Here is a 20,237-nt window from a genome sequence, read left to right on the forward strand (position 1 = left end):
GTAGGATGCTGCTGCTTTCTATTTAAGTGAACATACATATGGAAAATAACGCGTGGACATAAGGAGAGATATCGCAAATACTTTAGTAGGTTATCCGACAGTGATAAGATTTGTAAGACCAGTTCCTTCAAGAGAAGTATTTTTCTCTTCCGATAAGTTACTTTGTGACCTATTTGATGAGGCCGGTGATTAGCGGAATTCATTAAAGCTACCTGTCCATGAAAGTAATGTCACTGTTAACGGCGTGAACGTTAGTGACCAGTTATGTGAAAAGACTTGAATGATGTAAATAACTCTGTATGTTACTTCGACATTTGAGCCGCATTTCGGAGACCAAAGAGTCAGAAATGTGTGTTACATTAACTCAGTGTGTTATTTATTTCATTATCGTGAATGTCATCAGGAACTAGGTATACCTTTTGTTTAAACGTGAATCGAACGAGATGAAAATCTGTCCCTGCTCTACTCGAAGAAATCTGATGTAACTTGAGCAGTAGTTGGTGAACCCAAATATCTCGACGTCGATTTCTACGACAAACATTCTCGTTGGGAAAAAAAATCTGTCTCGTAATTGAATTGCTTCCTACATTTCTTGTGTAATTCTTGGTCTTCCTACTGAGGAACTTGGCGAGGGCTTCGAATGTAATTTAGGAAACGTCGTGGCAGCATATTGATAAAATCCCATTGAGAGAGAGAGAGAGAGAGAGAGAGAGAGAGAGAGAGAGAGAGAGAGAGAAACACGGCAGTGAGTCGGTTACTTGGAGATGAAAAACCTCATCCCTTGAGAGTCACTCTTCCAGCGTCCAATATCGGCGGTGCCTTATTGCGCTCCTGTCGTGATATATTATTAGCAACAGGTTAAATAGCCTTTGCTGGAGCCAGAGTGCCCTCAACAGGTAAAACGTATCTTGCAATGTATTTGTCGTTAGTTATGGCGGCTACTGGGGACAATTGGATGTGATGGTGTGATGCTAAAGTTCTCTTACTCCATACTTTAAGGAAAAGTAGTCATCAAATTATAGATGAACGCACACTTCACTGGGTTAAACTAAACAAGATCCTCTTGTCCGTGCTACGCTGTCTCCTTACTCTTTATCACGTTACTAATAAAAAAAATAAAAAAAACCTGTCATTCGCTGGAGCCGATTTAGGATAATTAAGGAAAACGTACATGGGTGGGAGGGCAGGCTTTTGCACCGCTCTTCCTTTGAATTAGAGTTGAGTGCCGTGGTTGCTTCGACTCCTCGCCTCTTTGACACGAAAGGGTCCGTTGTTACGGGCACAGTTACGAACCGTGGTTCTGTTTGCCGTTGTTCACAAAGCACTGCTAGGGATGAATGTCACACTACGGCCGGGAAACATCATGGAACCGGACAGTTAACCAACTGAGGTACTGAACCACATTCTCTGCGTGTAACAGAGTTACATCATTTGATTATCCACATTATTGTACGACTAGATCGGATAAAGCACCACTGATTAAAATATCGCCCGTTAATAATTATCAGATACGCGTTAATAGGTTCTGGCATAATACCAAGCCAACAATTCTGCTAGAGCAGCCATCACTCTAGTCATATGGGTGGAAAGAAGCGGTTTTGAAACGATGCCCTCTACGCTGTTCTGATGGCGTGCCACTTTCAGTGCATCTCGGTGATTTTGTATTTTTTTTTAATTCGGTGAAGATGGCAGTGACTTTCCTACATAACTATATTTTCTCAATTGAATGTACCACTGACAAGTGTGAAAAGGATTTAAGGTTTACTTGGCTCAGATTCCTGTTTAAACTATAAGGTAGGATAATTTGCTCGCTTAGAGGCCATTATTCTTATATTTTAGTTTTTTACTTCTCCTTCACCTATTCATGTCTAATATTCGTTTTAAAATTTTTATTTCAGCTATTTTTTTTTTCTTTTGTACATTTACTGCTGGGACTTGCATTCGGGAGGACGACGGTTCAATGCCGCGTCCGGCCACCCTGATATAGGTTTTCCGTGATTTGCCTAAATCGCTCCAGGCAAATGCCGGGATGGTTCCTTTGAAAGGGCATGGCCGGTTTCCTTCCCCGTACTTCCCTAATCCGAAGAGACCGATGACCTCGGTGTTCGGTCTCTTTCCCCCAAACACACTACGTTATCAAAATGCGGGGGTCACCACTCATCAAAATTCACTAGGCGTAAAATCAGTACCAAGCAAGAATTATAGTTACTCTCATGGTATCACACTCTTCGCATTCACCACCTCACGATCAAACTGTGACCTTGGAAAATAAATGCTGACGTTGTTACGCCTGCGCACGTTTGACGTCATATCGTATCACTTAAATTGTGGACTTGATGGTATGAAACAGTTTGCGTTGTGTGAAAGCGCTATTTCAAAGCAATGCTTTGTGCTGGAGTAGTCAGACAACATAAATAGCCACAAGACAGTACGCCATATATGCTGGGTGGTTATAATTAAACTTTTGTTACTTGACAGGGCCCCCATGGGAAAATGAGTGATCTTGGGACAACGAAACTTAATGGAAACATTTTGAAGGACATGTGGAAGAGAAGTAAAGAATAAACCGTTGAAAGAAACGTATTTAATTTCTACATGAGAGGGTAACATTTGTTAATAACGTACCATGTTTATCATCCATATTACTAACGTTGCTCACTGTGACGAAAACTGTGCCCACGACAGTGTGGAACGCGGTAGAGATTGCTCTACTGCGGCCCGAAACATGTCAACTGGGATGTGGACCCTGGAATGTTCAGCTGTCGTGAAGGAGTCGTGCACTACTTGAAGATCGCACATTGCGTCCAACATTCTCAGACATGGCAACAGTAACTTCAGCAATGTGTGACGCAGTTGGCCATCGGTATCTCTCGGGAGCAATTCCCAAATAACCAGTTAATTCGAATTTCCGAGCCATCTTCTTTAACCCTGGTGCGGAACGAGGACCTCTCCGTATTCCTTTAATGTGTCGATACTCACGAGGAGCCGCAGCATTACTGCTGTTGTGTTCATAAAACAGCTCATCTTGTCCAGACCCATGTTGACGATCTGCAGCTATAATGCACGCTTACGCTTGTGTTTAAACCCAACTTCGCCGTACCAATTCCGGAGCCTAACAGCAAGTCATGAAGCTGATACTACTAAAAACGCAGATTCTGCAGCACACCGTCTGAACGTCATTCCTATAAAGTTGAGTAACAACAAGGTTAAATGTTTTTCCATGTACACAGGCTCAAGTATCGAAAATTAAATTATAACCCCCTAGTATATTGACAACTGACAATGATCAAACGTAAGTTTAATCCTATTCCTCGTGATCTCTTCTGTAGCTGTTACCGTGCGAGATGAAACTGTGGTTGGCACAACGATTCGAGTTCATGAGGAAGACGATTCAAACTGCCGTCCAACCTTCCAGTTTCAGGTTTGCTGTACCTCCCCTAAAAGCGAAGGCCGATTTTCTTCACTATCCTTCACCAGCTCGTAGCTTGTGCTCTCTGCCTCTAATGACGCCGTCCTCGACGGGACGTTAGACCGTATTCTACCTTTTTTCCTTCCTAACTCTTCGTTCTTGATGGAAATGATGAAGCTCCCTGAAATGTTAATTCGTTGATATTTGCGTGTCCCGCCGTGATTCTCGACTGTTATCACGGCATACCTGCTCTAAATACCACCTCGTCACTAAAGAAGCGAGACTGGTGGTGGCGAATTAGTGCGCAGTTGTTTCCTTGCGGTGCACAGTGGGCCAATTCTCTTCAAAACCAAGACCTAATCGAAAACTGGATATAAAATCCAACAAAATTGTGTTCTTTTTAAATTCTGTGGCTCGATGATTAGCAATCCGTTGTCGGAATTCCAAAATTCAGAATAGCAGATCAAACATCATAAATTTAGCGGATTCGAGTGAAACTTCTAATTTAATGTAATATGAGGTCGTAGAAGACGAATTATAAGCGGAAATTTTCGTATTGAAATGTGTTATTGGATATTTTACATTTTTCGGTCGAAATCATAGTCACATTGGTAGCTTTGTTACTGGTTTCAGAAGGGTCGCTGTCGGATTGTCTGGTGGTACCTGTTTATCTTCTTCAGTTGTTATTCTCTAGACTATTGAGATGAATCGATCAGTAGATGCCAGAAACCGATGGAATGCGATTTGATAGTTTTCACACGTGAATATTTGACTGTAAAATATTCTCGGTAACGCCGGATATCGTTATTCCGAGATTGCTGCGCATCTTCAGATAGCTGACCAATCGGCAACGCAGCAGCTTCGATTATGTCATATCCGTGCATCGTAATTATATGGACTGATGTTGCCATGTGTCATTACTGCAGAATATTCTGAGTCCGGTGAAGCTGGCGTTTTTTGAGAGTTCTTGATGGATATGTTTTAGTTCTAGAGTTCTTCTTACAAAACTTTAATAGTTCTGCAGCATTTTGGCGAAATAAATATTACTCGGGAAATTATTTTCCGATTTGCGAAAAAAAATATGATCGCATTACGAATAGCTCCCCGAGAGTTCTACAGAAAACGCTAGAGACATATTTTCGTCCAGACAGTAGTTTGAGATATTTGCAATAAGGAGGGACCCGTTTTTACCATGCAGCAGCATTGCCCACTAAAAAGAGCAAATATGTGTTCGCAAATACATCTGAACTTGGTAACTGTAATATTAAGGTAGTAAGAGAGCCATTTACGAACGTGGGACGATACAGGGGACATTTTGTAGCCAACGATTTCGGATAAAACCCGTAGTAGTTTAGTTCTAAGTCGCTATACGTCATTACACCGGTTAAAAATGTCATACACATACCTTTTCGAGCGCCACACTTCATATTTTATCGTGACAACTAAACAGGATCGCTGTCGTGCATTAAACAGACCACACAAACAATATCTGAAAAATGTATCGTCGTCAGATTCAGTGTTTACTGTCAACTATCACGGCACGTGTTATATCGACTTGAGACTGGAATGACATGCACCGGTGGAATCTGCAAAAAATAAAAAAATAAAAAAAAATAATAAAAAAAAAAAAATTGCGAGACGAAAGTGGGAACGCGCACATTTTTCTCTTGTTCTGTCTAGGTTTTGAAGCGAGGTGGTCCATCGTGTGCTGTCACAAGTTAATTTAAAACAGATAGTGAATGTGAAAATCGACTGTATGATAAGGCAGTCAATCAAGTTTTGTTGAATATAAATACAGATAACTGAAACCAGTTCTTTAATAAATGTTCATTTCCATTAACTAGTTTTCGACCCTTCTCAGTATTATCTTCAGATAAAGCATGTAGAAGTTACGTATTAATGTTCCGTGCGCAATGCTGAGTACTGGAGATTAATACACCGCCTCGTGTGGTAGTTACACGGCAAATTGTGTCGAAAAACGAATTTCTTTACTTACTGCGACAGTATGAGGAGCAGTTGTGTTAATAACCACCTGGCAATGAAAATGTAAGCGGATGCCCACGAGTATGTGACAAATAATGATAAACACTCTTTTCACACCCTGAGTGACTTGGATAGGGAACGACATATTTCGACACGATAATGCAAGGCCCCACACTGCAACACACACCGCAGATGCCTTGAGGAATGTACGGATGCTTGACTGGCCTGACCAGTCCTATCGTTTGTCTCCTATAGAGCATGCCTGGGATGCTGTGGAAGACGTACGCGTTCGTACGAGCCTCCAACCGTCAAGAACTGACATATCGTTCACAAAGTGTATTCTTTCCCCTGGGTGTCACACCTCGTGCTGCTGTTGATCTACATCTACGCACATACACACTCTGCAAGCCGTCGTACGGTGCGTGGCGGAGATACCATGTACCGCTACTAGTCCTCCCAGAATAGAGCGAAGGGAAAATGACTGTCAAAAAATGGTTCAAATGGCTCTGAGCACTATGGGACTTAACATCTGTGGTCATCAGTCCCCTAGAACTTAGAACTACTTAAACCTAACTAACCTAAGGACATCACACACATCCATGCCCGAGGCAGGATTCGAACCTGCGACCGTAGCAGTCGCGCGGTTCCGGACTGAGCGCCTAGAACCGCTACACCACCACGGCCGGCAAAACGACTGTCTGTAGCCTCCGTATGAGCCCTAATTTCTCGTATCTTACCTTCGTGGCCATTACGCGAAATGTATGTTGGAGGCAGCAGAATCGTTCTGCAGTCAGCTTCTAATGCCAGTTCTCTGAATTTCTCAATAGCGTCCCTCGAAAATAATGTCGCCTCCTAGAATTCCCATTTGAGTTCCCAAAGCATCTCCTTAACTCTGGCGTGTAGTTCGATCCTACCGTTAAAAATTTAGCAACCTGCCTCTTAACTCCTTCAATCTCTTCCGTTAATCCGACCTGGTACGGATTTCTAACACTGCAGCAGTACTCAAGAAGAAGTCGCTCTACTGTCCTATGTGTGGTCTCTTTTACGGATGAATCACACTTTCCGGTAAAATTCTCCTAGTAAACCGATATCAACCATTAGCCTTCTTTACTGCAATCCTTACGCACTCGTGCTTCAATAGAAGTGAAAGTGTCAAGCAGCGTACTGCTATTGCTATATTCGAACATTATGGATTTGTTTTTTCTACTACTCCAAATTAAAAATTTTGTCTGTCATCCTGTATCAGCCTCCTGTCAGTCACCTTCAGCACCTCCCCATACACCACAGCATCATCAGAAAACAACCGCAGATTGCTGCCCACCCTATCCACCAAATCATATATGTTTGTATAAAATAATAGCGGTCCCGTCACACTTTCCTGGGGCACTCCTGATCATACCTTTGTCTGTGCACACTCACCGTCTCGGGCAAAATACTGGATTCTGTTACTTAAGAAGCCTTCGAGCCACACACATATCTGGGGACCTGTTCCGTATGCTCATACCTTAGTTAAATCTGCAGTGAGGTACCCTGTCAAACGCTTTTCGGAAATTTGGAAATATGAAATCTGCGTTTTGCCCTTCATCCATAGTTCATAGTATATCATGTGAGAAAAGGGCAAGCTGAGAGATAAATTCTAAAACCGTGCTGATTCGTGGACGTAAGCTTTTCTGTCCTTAGGAAATTTATTATATTAGAATTCAGATATTCTAGAATTCTGCAGCAATCTAGTTATGGATACTGATCTTTAATTCTGCCTTCTTTTACCACTCTTGTATACAGGAATCACCTGCGTTTTCTTGAATTTGCTTTGAACTTTGCGCTGGTCATGGACGTGGTGGCGGACGTCATCTCCGTTTGGAATGAACGTTTATTAATTTAATACGCTTTATGTCATAAATTTCTCCCGAAAGTTTGATAAATACCGTATCGCACTTGTGTAACACATTCAATTTTGGCCAGGGTGTAATTCTTTTCTGAGTAATGTCTGCGATTGTGATAAGTTGATACACCTAGATTTGAAACGAATCACACGACTTCCTTGATCTGGGTAGCGCATGTCGAACTCGTCCAGCTAATCCAGCAGGTGGCGCGGGCCTCGCTGACTCAGCCTACCACTGCCGGAAATATCTCTCATTGGGCGCAATTGCCGTTCATGCTGTAGGGAGGCCTGTCCTAATTGAACGTCTAAAAATAGATTCAGACACCAGTGGCCGCACAGTTGCTGCTTCCGTCCCTCTCCGCAACTTCCACGAGACAATCACACAATGTCAGTTTGAGGTTTAGAAGTGGCCGATGGTTTCGCACAGCAGAACGCCGCTTTGCACAGAAGAATCACGACATTGTTTGGACAACCGAAATTTTTTTTATACAGTCCTTCTTTCCCTCTTGTGCTTGTATTCTTATCCCTACATACGAGAGGGTACCCAAAATAAACCGAACTTTTTTAAACTTATTTATTTACATTTTAAGCACAAACCTTCCATCACCTTCAAAATACTCTCCACTTCTACTAACACACTTGTCAGATCTTTTATTCCATTTTTCAAAACAGTTTAAATTCATCTTCTGTCATGTTTGACAGCGCCTCCGTCGCCTTTTTTCCCTTCACCTCCGCAAGATCAGCAAACTGCTTTCATTTCATGTCTCTTTTTCATTCTAGAAAACAAGACAGAAAATCGCACTGGTTAAGATCGGTTGAGTATTGGGGGGGGGGAGTACCATTTTTGATCAAGAACTGTCTGTGAGCAGGGGCATTGTCATCATGGAGAGGAAAAAAAAGACCTCTTCCGTCGTACACCGTTGCGCAATCTTTTTAAATCTTCTAAGTAGAAAGCCTCCATAACTGTCTGATCCTGCGAAATAAACTCTGAGTGAACGACTCCTCTCACATCGAAAAATAAATCAATGTTGTCTTAATGTTTCATTTTTCCTGACGAGCTTTCTAGGGGCGTGGTGAACTTAGTCTTTCACTGGCTTAAATTTTTTAAAAAAAGTACGGATCATTTCGGTAGTTCTTTCAAAGCACTGCATGCTTCCACGCCACCTTGGTTTTGTTCAGTAGTCAGCAGTCGTGCCACGAATTTGGCAGCCACTCTTTTCATTCCAAAATCTTCTGTCACAATTCGCTGCACTGAACTCAAGTCATTTCCGACAGCTCCACAATTTCTTCAGTGGTCCGTCGTCGATCTTCGTTGATGATTGCACGAATGTTTCCAACATTTTCATGTGTTCGGGCCGTGGAAGGACGACCAGAATGAGGTTTGTCATCAATTGACATTGCACCATTTTCGTAACGGGAAAACCACTCAAAAAGCTTGAGTTTTCCTCAAATCTTCCTTGTACTCTAATTTTAACATTTCATGAGTTTCTGTTCCACTCTAAAAAGCAGAATTTCACCACCGTACGCTGTTCACGAAAATCAGCCTTTGCGAAAATGACAATCACACCAATCAGTTGTCAATATAAACTCTGCCGGAACTAGTCCTGACCTGCTCCAGCGGCGGCACTCTGCTGACTGACTCAGGAATGTTCGCTCTGTGCGCTCCTAGCGGCAAAATGGGGTACTACATGAGCTTTGCCCAACAAAAAAATTAATTCGGATTCTTTTGGGTACCCTATCGTATGTTTTCTACAACCATCTTTCTCAAATCAGTTTACTTTATTCCAAACTTCGTTTGTCCTGAGAGGTATTCCTCTTTAGTGCTTAACTATTTCTAGATCTCATATTAGTTGTTTCGCTGAATGTTCCTTCTTCTCATAAACACTGCCCCAGGACTAATTCTCTCACAAATTCTTCCCAATACACCTTCGTTTTACACTTCGCCTCCGCGAAATTAAGAATCTTCTGTAGCACACCGTTTCAAATTGTACAAGTTCCTTCATCCCCGATTTGACGGTTGTTCCACATTTCACCTTCATTCAGTGGTGTGCTTTGTATCTATACTTTCAGGCCCTACTTACCTATTATATGTTATTAGCGAATACCAGCGCAGCTTTGTAGCTGAGGATGTTGTCTTTGTCTGCATCATTCTACTGCAGTCGCCTTCATTCTTCGGCTATCTTGTTTAGCTTGCTTGTCAGATAGAACCCTTCCATTTCTTTTACTGTCAAGTTTTAAGCAAGACATAGGTTCGATGCTTACAACATAAGCCTTAGTTTCGTTTATCATTAATAGACATAATTTGCTGCATATCGTGTTGAGGTGTGGTGTTTCTTTGCCATTTCGTTTTCGAACTTTGACGTCTTGGCTGCGCAGTTTTATGTGCTGCTGTGACATCATCATCAAATTTCAAACAATTTAGCTTATGTATTCTTCACGTTCATGATATGATAGCAACGTATTACCTCATAAACTCCACTGCTGTAATAAATAACCAGAAGAATAGAGGAGAGCCGGCCGCGGTGGTCTAGCGGTTCTAGGCGTGTAGTCCGGAACCGCGCGGCTGCTACGGTCGCAGGTTCGAATCCTGCCTCGGGCATGGATGTGTGTGATGTCCTTAGGTTAGTTAGGTTTAAGTGGTTCTAATTTCTAGGGACTGATGACCACAGATGTTAAATCCCAGAGTGCTCAGAGCCATTTTTTTGAATAGAGGAGAGCTCTACTCATCTCCTAACGATCATCTAAAGTCCCCCCCCCTTTTTACTTAGATGGCTTACATTCGACATCTGCCTAAGAATCAAATGACACTAGGCAATTTCAGGAAATTCCACTTGTGCATCCTTCCTTTCAAAGAACTGCCATGTGACTCAAACTGTTATTAGAAACTCAGATATTATTGCTGCCCGATGTCGTTTGCCTCCAGGGTATCCATTACGTTGCGTCATTTAAAAATCAGTTAACTGAATTGCTTAAAAGGAAGGAAGGAAGTGCGAAAGAAATTGCCCGAAAACTACGAGAAAGACACACAACGTTCAGTCGGAACAAGCTGCGTATAGTTGTTAATCTCATTACTGTATTGCCACAAATTCATCTGAAAATTCAGTTCTAATTTCAAATTACCATATGTAAATTGTTCACGAGAATCCCGTAATCTTGTTAAATACTTCGATTACGAAGAGTTAGTTCGTGTTAACAACCCTTGGACCATTTTAGAAAATAATTCATCTACGAGCTGTTCAGTAGATTTGCCACACTCTGGCTTCCACCTATTTCCGCATCCAAAGAAATTTGTCGTGAAAACATTTTACCTCCAATGAAGAGAACTCTTCCAATAACAAGTTGTAACAGGGTATTTTGCACACCATAAGTATGCAACGACCTGAAAGGGATCAACGCCGTAAATTACGTGGGTTCCTACCTGTAAAGGTTCTGTCAGTACAAAGCCAGATAAGTTCAATTTTGCCCTCATACTTACCATACTGACCAGTTGAAGCAGTGAAATGTTTTTTACCTTCTATTCATGCGCAGAGAGCATAAGATAATTGTGGTCCATTGTTTACTTGTAACACCATTTCTGAACAGCGATCTACGTTTGCATACGTTGCAAACTTGTTAGCATCATACTGCATGGTACAGTTTCTTCCTGTTCCAATCGCATATACAGCATGAAAAGAATGACTGTTTAAGTATCTTCTTAATTAGTCTAATCTTGTCTTCGCGGTCTCCACGGGAACAGTACGTAGGAGGATGAGGAATATCTTTACATTATTCTCTTAGTACTTGTTGGAACTCTGAGTACGCTTTCGCGGGATAACGTGCGGCTGTGTTCAATAGGATGCCAATTGAGATTTTTCGGCATATCCACGACACTCTGTCTGGAATCAAACGAACCTATAACCATTCGCGTCGCCCTTCTGTTAATCCTATTCGGTATGGGTCCCATATATTTGAGCTTTGTGTAAGCACTCTCGTTGTACACTGACTGCATTTCAAAAGATTGTAATAATCAGTAAGGCAATGGGCAGTCCTCAGCCAGCCGCTCTATAAACCAGGTGTAGAAGAAACCTTTATGGCTTCGGAGACCTTTTCAACCAAATTGCGTATGCAGGCTGAAGCGAGGAATGAAGGCCGGGAATCGAACCCGGGTGTCCTGCTGACTAGACATTGGAGCTAACCACTACATGACCCTGGCACAGTAGCTTTGCTCAACTGCACGGACTACCCTATCACGCTTCCCTCCTCAACCCAAATTCTCAGTCACGCCTCAGCCCACATGGTTTTCCCCCTAAACTCGAACAACAATGCAGAGGCTCTCCAACTGTGTTGGAGTAGCACCTCACAATCGAAAGAAACGGAGAGGGCGTGATATATCAGTCCAGCAGCTGATCAAAACCACTGTGCTAGGATAGCGTAGTGGTTAGGGCATCAGCCTAGTGAGCAGGAGACCCGGGTTCAAATCCGGGCCTTGGTACAAATTTTCATCCGTTGCTTCAGTCCGCATGTAAGTCTGTGCATACAAGAAAACAAAGTCTAGGGCATATGAGGTATTTGCAGTTTCAGCTAGGTGGGCAAGTAAGCATTTGGAGCTGCAGAGACAGTTTGTGTATTTGGCTTACTGCTGTGTTATAATTGTATTCTTGTCCACAGGGATCACCCGCCGGCGCCGCTGTCGTATCACGCGGGGAACTGCGCGGTGGACCTGCCCGACGGACACTACGACACCGTCAAGGTAAGTCAACGCCTGCGCTGAACCAGGATTTAGGACATACCGTGTGGATTTTAACATTGTTCTATAGACAAAGGAGTTGGTATTTCGTGTGCAAATGCTCTTTGACAAGTGACAAAGTAGGCAGTTATGAGTGTTGAAGCCACAAGTTGACACAATATTGTAGCTCATTGGCAAACGTTCCCCTGTGTTGCTGACCTCTGACGTTTTATTCGATGCTCTGTCGGAAAAAAGCAATAACCTCAAGAACAAGGTAGTTTTATTGACAAGACAATTCATCATTGTAGGAATTTATGATGACAGATTCAGACCAGATGAAACACGTCGCAGTAAAGAGGGCCAAACAATCGCATCAGTACACGATGCAGCCCCCCCCCCCCCCCCCCCTCTGGCAACAACGCAAACGTGATTCTCGCTTGCAAAAGATCATAAAGGTACCGAATGGCATCCTGCGGCAGGTCATCCCAAGCATTTGGCGGCTTTTATTGCAATAGAGTAATGGTTCTTGCAGGCCCAGAAGAACGAGCAATTTCCGCTTCACCATGCCCCTCAGGTGTTCATTTGACGAGAGATTTGGTGATCTTGCTGGCCAGGGCAGTTGTTATATGCCAGGAAGAGCATTTGCGTCGTAGCAGCCGTCCTGCTGAAGAAGCATATTAAGTTTCTGTAGAAGAAATGGCAGTAGCATTGCGTTAACAACCTGTGAAATGTAGCGGGGACAGGTTACTTACCCTGTAGAAACACCAAATGTAACCGCATGTTGTAAGTGATGTTCCCCCCCTCCCCATACCATCAATCCTGGGATGGAACCTATGCGTTGCGTGCCAGTGCACTCTGGAATAGGTAGCTCACCAGGTCTAAGACGTACAAAAGTACGTCCGTCACTCGAATACAGACAGAACATACCCTCATCACTGAAGAAAACGGAGCTGCATTCCGCTCTCTAGTTCACTCTTTCACAACACAAGAGTAGCTACGCTTGGCATTGTCGTGATGCCACTGATAGCCTTGCCAGGCGCACTGGTGATCTTAATCCTGCGGCTAGCAGACGTTTCGCAATGGTCCTTAACGACACAGCAGGTGTAACATGTGGCTATATTGCGTCCCTGGATAATATTTGATCAGCTACTGCCATCCACACAATGCGTCGATCGCAACGTGCATCTGAACCACGCGAACGGCCAGAACCTGGTCTACAGTTATGGGAATGTACTACAGACCACCACCACCACCACCGATACATCTCCTCGACACATGTAGCAGTCCGTCAGTAAGACCACCCAGCTTCCCGCAAGCCCACAGCATGACCCCTTTCAGATGGCTGAGGCTGTTCTATAGGAGCACGTACTCATTCTAGGGGCATGTTTGTACTCTAGAATGAATGTTGCGAGCTCTGTTCACTTTTTGACTCAGCACAGTTACTGCATGCAGAGTCGAAACAGAGGGTGCTAGAGACAGGCCTCCTGATCGTCAACAGATCGTCGTGACTGTGACAGATGAATCATTAACTCTGCAACCCCTCAACGTGCATATACTTATCAAAGTACCACTGAACACAGTCCTTGAGGGTGTTGCATTTTTTCCAGCAATATATTTACATCGCGATTTACAGAAATGCAGCCACTGTCTCCGAGCCGTCTTAGCACATCTAGTAGGAGTTTTAATGGTAATGAATATTTTCTGTCTCATATTAGCAAGGATTTGCATGTCACGTTTAACGTCCAGATACGTGATCGTAGAGTTTCGAAGGACGACGGTTGCAGCATCATCACAAATTTATACGAGGGTTATTCGGAAAGTACGAAACGATCGGTCGTAAAACGGAAACCACGGTGAAAATCCGACGAAGCTACGTACAGATGTGTTGGGCCGTGTCTCTACTATGCCTGTAGATAGCGTCTCGTCGCTCTTTTCCGTTCTGAACGCACAGTAAACGTGTAAAAAGCCTAGAAAATAATTTCTCCGGACGAGTATGAGTGCCTGGCGAGAGTGTTCGCCTGATTTCATGCAACCACACGAACGTAACTTTCACGCGTTTCCATCTTCATAACGGTTTATAGCCGCAGACTGCAGGGGCAATAAGGACGCTCCTGCAGCGTTTTCGGTAGGACGTGTTCGATCACCCATCATATAGCTCGGACTTGACTCTCTCTGGTTTTCATCTCTTCTCAAAAGAACCACTGGGTATGAAGACAACATTTTGGCATAGACACTGAGCTGCAGTCCAGCGTAGAAAATTGTCGGGAAGCACAGGATGCGTTTTCTCTGACGAGGGCATTGGAAAGTTAGTACAACGCTACGACAAATTTGTAATTCGGAACGACGACTGTATAGGGAAGTAGTTTGAAGGTGTAACTAACTGTTGCAAATAAAACAGTTTTCGTTTCCACAGGGGTTTCCATTTGGCGACCGATTGTTCCTTATTTTCCTAGTAGCTCTTGTAAATGACTCTAAAAATTTCGACTGATATAAACCAGTACGTTAATCTGGACGACGGATATTCTTCGGCAGGAACAGAAGTAACATAACGTGCGACCGAAAGAAGAGTAATATCACCGCTTTTGGTCTCCATATACAAAAACTATTTATAAGTGTCAACGGCATATTCAACTGTTAGCTGACAGTGCTGTTGCCTACAGGGAAACAACATCGCAGAAAGATTGTAAGGAGATAATACCCATAACAGAGAGAGAAAGTCCGATAGTGTTCAGTTATTCTCTTGTCAGTCACGTCATTTAAATGTGTAGGAATCTTACCGTAGAAAGGACATGAAAATGTAGAATGAAATTTTCACTCTACAGCGGAGTGTGCGCTGATATGAAACTTCCTGGCAGATTAAAACTGTGTGCCGGACCGAGACTCGAACTCGGGACCTTTGCCTTTCTCGGGCAAGTGCTCTACCAACTGAGCTACCCAAGCACGACTCACGCCCCGTCCTCACAGCTTTAATTCCGCCAGTACCTCGTCTCCTACCTTCCAAGCTTCACAGAAGCTCTCCTGTGAAGGTAGCTCAGTTGGTAGAGCACATGCGCGTGAAAGGCAAAGGTCCCAAGTTCCTCGGTCCGGCACACAGTTTTAATCTGCCAGGAAGTGACATGAAAATGGCAGATCGTAGTAACATCGACCTAAAACTAGTTTACGTCTACAGTGAAGCCAAAGGAACAGAAACGCATTTGTGAGAAGCTCCGTTGTTACGCTATTGAGAAACTTTATAGTACCTATGCTACCTATGAAACCGACACCGAGTGCACAAAATTATTGAGTACTAGTGGTCTTTATCGAACAGTATCGTGTTGGTGTTACTGAACACGAGTGTTATTTCAGAGGCGAACGGGTGGTTATCAAAATCAGTGCACCAGTATTCATAAAAAACACCGAACCAGTGTTTTTGACCCGTTGATGCATTTAATGTAAGGCTCCTGTAGATTGCAAAATTGAAGCTAATTTTCTTACAGATCTTTATGCATATTTGTTCTAACTACTATAACATATTCTGGCTGCTGTAAAGGGCTGTCCTGTTTGGTGTTAGATATGACATCTGTTATCCAGTGATCAGGGGCTTTGTCAAGAGAGCAGCTGATGGTTTGATCTAGATGTAAAATGTCTAAAAGTCTTTTGTGCTCGGATCCAACTAGGTTGATTTAGGGGCTAGTGATTTTCCAATGAAGAGAGGTTTTTCTCAGCACCTATTGGAAATAGAGTTGCGAAAAGTCCTGGTAGGAAGCAGCACTTCACAGGTAAATGCTATTAATGAGAGCATAAAATTACCACTGGACATTACTGAATTCTGCTCCTGAAGGTGAGTTGGCTGAAAGGCCTGAATGGTGAAACACTTTCGTGGAACTGCTTGGAGCTTGCGAAATCAAGGGGCCGGCAACTCACTAGATTTTAGGGGTCAGTGTCGTGAACTTTCTGGTTCGAAGTAGTTCTTTGAAAGTATTCAAAGGGGACTTTGTGATACTTTGATCCATAAAGCCAATTCGTTTCAATACAGAAAACCAACTAAAATTGACAGTTCGCTCTAAGCAGAAACTGAGACCAATAATGGTGCTTTTCTGACAGTTACAGCGTTAACGATAAGAAGCAGCAACTAGTGAAGCAAATTCTTCCCGCTCCCCATCGGTTGTGCTCTCCTTTGTTTATCTAGTCTATGGCAAACGCAGATCTTCTATGTATGAGAACCAGCCGTTGTTGGCTAGCACAGAACTTTTCGGGAGTTCCATGTATGTTTTATTAAATGATGTCCCAGCATGTTATCTCAAAATTCGAGGGATTGTAGAGGACGTCTTGAGGAACAAGTGGAGGATAGGAACCCCTATTTGGAAACGTCGTCCAGTGACGCTATAGATCATCGAAGTTACAGGCTCCGGCGCCAACCACTGGGCCATCCTTTCGGCAACAAACATGGGTTTGTACGCTGGCAGGTGGCAGGCGAGACGTCTCGCAGTGTTGCTTTTAGTGACCACGACTGAAGATGGAACTGGCTGTAGCGTTGAAAGGCCTTGTCTCGTATAAATTCAATGCTCTGTTGATTCAATGGATGATGGTTTTCGACACGGGCTTCCATCTGCCATTTATTTTTCTCCTAGAGTCCTGTAAAATCTCCAATGTTTTTCTGTGTGCAGGAAAAAAAAATTGCAACCCTTGTCCGGAACAGTCATCCACCAAGGCAACACAGCGTCGCATTCACAGAAGACGAGGCCCTCCTACGCAGCAGCTAGCTCTATCTTCGCCACTGGCTATCGTGCTAATCAGTCGCGGTCATTGAATAACAAACAGCGTTGCGAGACGTTCCGCCTACGGACCGTCAGCGTACATCACATTGGCTGCCGAAGGGATGTCCTACTGGCAGGCGCTGGCGCCTGTAACTCAGCAGATGCTCTGTAGCGTCGTAGGATGACGTTCCCGGACAGGGGTTTCTATTCTCTATTTGTTTCTCGAGACACCTGCTAGGCAACCGTTTCAAGTTTGTCGCAACATTTCTGGGACAGCCGATACATGGCGCTGCACACATACATTAAATCGTATTGTCCACTGTTCATATAAGATCTTCCTCACACTCAAACAACCTCTCGTAAAGAATAATTCATACTCTACCCTCACAGTAGCTATTAAGTACTATAACCATTCTAACTCTGTAGACACTCCTTGCTTGTATAATTTTATATTTGAGGGTTTAGGGAGAATTTGGGGGAGGAGGAGATCAGTACGGCATACTGTCATTAAGTCTTCTGATAGTAACTGGGATCTCACGTGATTCACGTACCATCTGTGTGGTTGCGCATAGTAATTTCGAGGTGATGATCAATGAGAGGGAATACATTTTAATAGATATCTAAGATGCCTGTATTTGGAAATAATAGAACACATGATTGAGGTCCCCAGGAAACAAATTTTGTTGATTAGTTAGAAATCTAAAATGTTGAGTTATACTTTCCCAAAGCAGAAAGTTTGCAACTTCGTATCTCAGGTGCAATTCTATCCGTGCTTACTACGCTGCTAGAATGCCTTTTAACTGGTGTTTTCTGTAAATGATGTTCAGAATAATGGAGAGTGCATTAACGTCGATTTTGACTGTGATAAGTACGACCGTGCGTCTATGAAGAATCTTGTACTAAAGTACGAAGCGTATCCGTTAATAACAACCTAACCAGCTCGTTAGCATGAAAACATAAACTCCCTAGTGCTTAAACTGCAAGTCGGAGACAAAACACTAGATTAATTCTACCGTTAAATAAGTGCAAGTTCCTGGCGTAGAGGGCGTTGTTACTCGGGTTGCTGTTACTAACAGGAGTCGGGAACACGAGAAGACACATTCCCGCGGAGTCGACGACACAGTCTTAAGCGACTCTGGGGTATAAATCTGGCGGTTAAGAGCGGCTTTTCGCCGGGCACCCCGTGAATGATACACTGCCTCTCGTTTTGCTCGTATTCCAGAACAGCGTCTTATCTAAAGAGCTGCCGCGGAGGCGGCGGGCGGATTTCTGGGAGTTGGCTTCTAAAATGTGCAGCGACCGTTAAAGAGCTTCAGTGGCTTCTCATTTCTAGGAAATCTCCCCGTCCCCCTTCTCTTTCCATCTCGGTCTTCTCGTCCCCTCTACTTCTTTTTTGCTTTTGTGTAAATTTGTTGGGTTTAATACCCTTAACTGTGGTTTCTCTACTGATCCGCCCACTCTCTCTCTCTCGTGTACTTCCGTGCATGCGTTTTCTTCCGTACATGTACACTGCCTGACGAAAAAATATTAACCACACAGAAACTTCATACACGTACACACAACGACGGGCATGTAAATAATTATAGTTAAAATTATCTACCTTAGGTAAAACGGCCATCAAAGTGCATTAATGTCGTTTGTGTTTAGCCCTGTTACCAGCACTGATAAGACATACAAGGTGAGTGAGAAGCGTTAGCTGTTGAGTGATAACTGTTCGAGGACACGGAGACGCCGCGTAGTCATGTGAGACAGCAATTACAACGATGGGCAGAGGTTGAAGAAGGGCTCAGTTTGGCCTGCTGGTCGAATCGTGCCGTATCCAGATTTGTGCCGTATCCAGATTTGTGGAGCATTCGGATTTGACAGTGGCCTGATTAAATCCATCGCAAGCCTTTCACACCTGCGCTTCCCATCCGGGAAGAACTAATGAACTTCTGCAGCGTTTTGTCATCCCGCACCGTTCGTCGGAGACCAGCAGCAGCCGGACAAAGGAATTACTGTCCCATCAACATTACAACACAAACGGCTGCGTTTGGAGTAGTGCCATGACGAGGATGCACGGACTGATGATGCATGGCGTCGCGTTTTGTTCAGCGATGAATCGCGGTTCTGCCGGCCGGAGTGGCCGTGCGGCTCTGGGCGCTACAGTCTGGAGCCGAGCGACCGCTACGGTCGCAGGTTCGAATCCTGTCTCGGGCATGGATGTGTGTGATGTCCTTAGGTTAGTTAGGTTTAATTAGTTCTAAGTTCTAGGCGACTGATGACCTCAGAAGTTAAGTCGCATAGTGCTCAGAGCCATTTGAACCAATCGCGATTCTGCAATACTCCGGATGGCGAGCGTCGTCTAGTATGGCTGTGACCTGACGGGGGAACCATTCTTCCAATGTTTGGAGAGGCACAGCGGAATTCAGTTGCTCGAAACCATCGGGTATGACTTCAGATCACGGGTGGTAGTGGCTTATGGAACAAAGGTACGCCACGGACATCCTGCATAGTTATACACACATCAAGAAAAGTTTTGCATCTCCTCGGTTCCGGAACATGTACAGAAAATTGGAATAGAGATCAACATATACATCATTTTCCCCAATTTTTATTGCTCATGAAAACCACACATTGCATTTGTTCCACCAAACAGCGAGACCTTCAGAGGTGGAGGTCCAGATTGCTGTACACACAGGTACCGCTAATACCCAGCAGCACGTGATCTTTCATTGATGCATGCCTGTATTCGGCGTGGCATACTATCCACACGTACATCAAGCCACTGTTGGTTCAGACTGTGCCACCCCTCAACGGCGATTCGGCGTAGATCCCTCAGAGTGGTTGGTGCATCACGTCGTCCATAAACAGGCCTTTTCAATCTATACCAGACATGTTCGACAGGGTTCATGTCTAGAGAACATATTGGCTACTCTAGTGGAGCGATATCGTTATCCTGAAGGAAGTCATTCATAAGATGTGCACGAAACGGTTACACTATCTGTAAGAGGATGGCATTCACGTATCGTACAGCCGGTATGACGCCTTCCATGACCACTAGCGGCGTACGTCGGCCCCACATAATAACACCCCAAACCATCAGGCAACCTCTACCTTGCTGCACTCGCTGGTCAGTGTGTCTTAAGGCTTTTAGCCTGACCAGGTTGCCTCGAAACACGTCTCCGACGTCTGGTTGAAGGCATATGCGACACTCATCGGTGAAGAGAAGGTGATGCCAATCCTGAGCGGTCTATTTGGCATGTTGTTGGGCCCATCTGTACCGCGATGTACGGTGTCGTGGTTGCAAAGATGGACCTCGCCATGGATGTTGGGAGTGAAGTTGCCCATCATGCAGCCTATTGCGCGTAGTTTGAGTCGTAACACGACGACCTGTGGCTCCACGAAAAACATTATTCAACATGGTGGCGTTGCTGTCAGGGTACCTCCGAGCCATAAGCCGTAGGTAGTGGTCATCCATTGCAGGAGTATCACTTGGGCGGCCTGAGCGAGGCATCTCATCGACAGTTCCTCTCTCTCTGT

At 44.0% G+C, this 20,237-nt stretch overlaps 1 protein-coding gene and 1 non-coding gene across 5 annotated transcripts in view; one reads left to right on the forward strand and one right to left on the reverse strand.

Moving 5' to 3' along the window:
- The window catches only part of LOC124794701 (WD repeat-containing protein 47), a 699,296-nt gene that overhangs the window by 459,272 nt on the left and 219,787 nt on the right, over positions 1-20,237 (forward strand). For all 4 annotated transcript variants that reach the window (XM_047258268.1, XM_047258271.1, XM_047258269.1 and 1 more), the window contains one exon: positions 11,922-12,003. In XM_047258268.1, coding sequence (XP_047114224.1) covers positions 11,922-12,003 — 82 coding nt within the window. The remainder of the gene's footprint in view (positions 1-11,921; positions 12,004-20,237) is intronic.
- Trnas-aga lies at positions 14,846-14,920 on the reverse strand. Its single transcript has one exon. It is a non-coding gene; the product is annotated as a tRNA-Ser (tRNA).

This window comes from Schistocerca piceifrons, chromosome 4 (genome assembly GCF_021461385.2).
Source record: "Schistocerca piceifrons isolate TAMUIC-IGC-003096 chromosome 4, iqSchPice1.1, whole genome shotgun sequence".
In the NCBI taxonomy this organism is placed as follows: Eukaryota; Metazoa; Arthropoda; class Insecta; order Orthoptera; family Acrididae; genus Schistocerca; species Schistocerca piceifrons.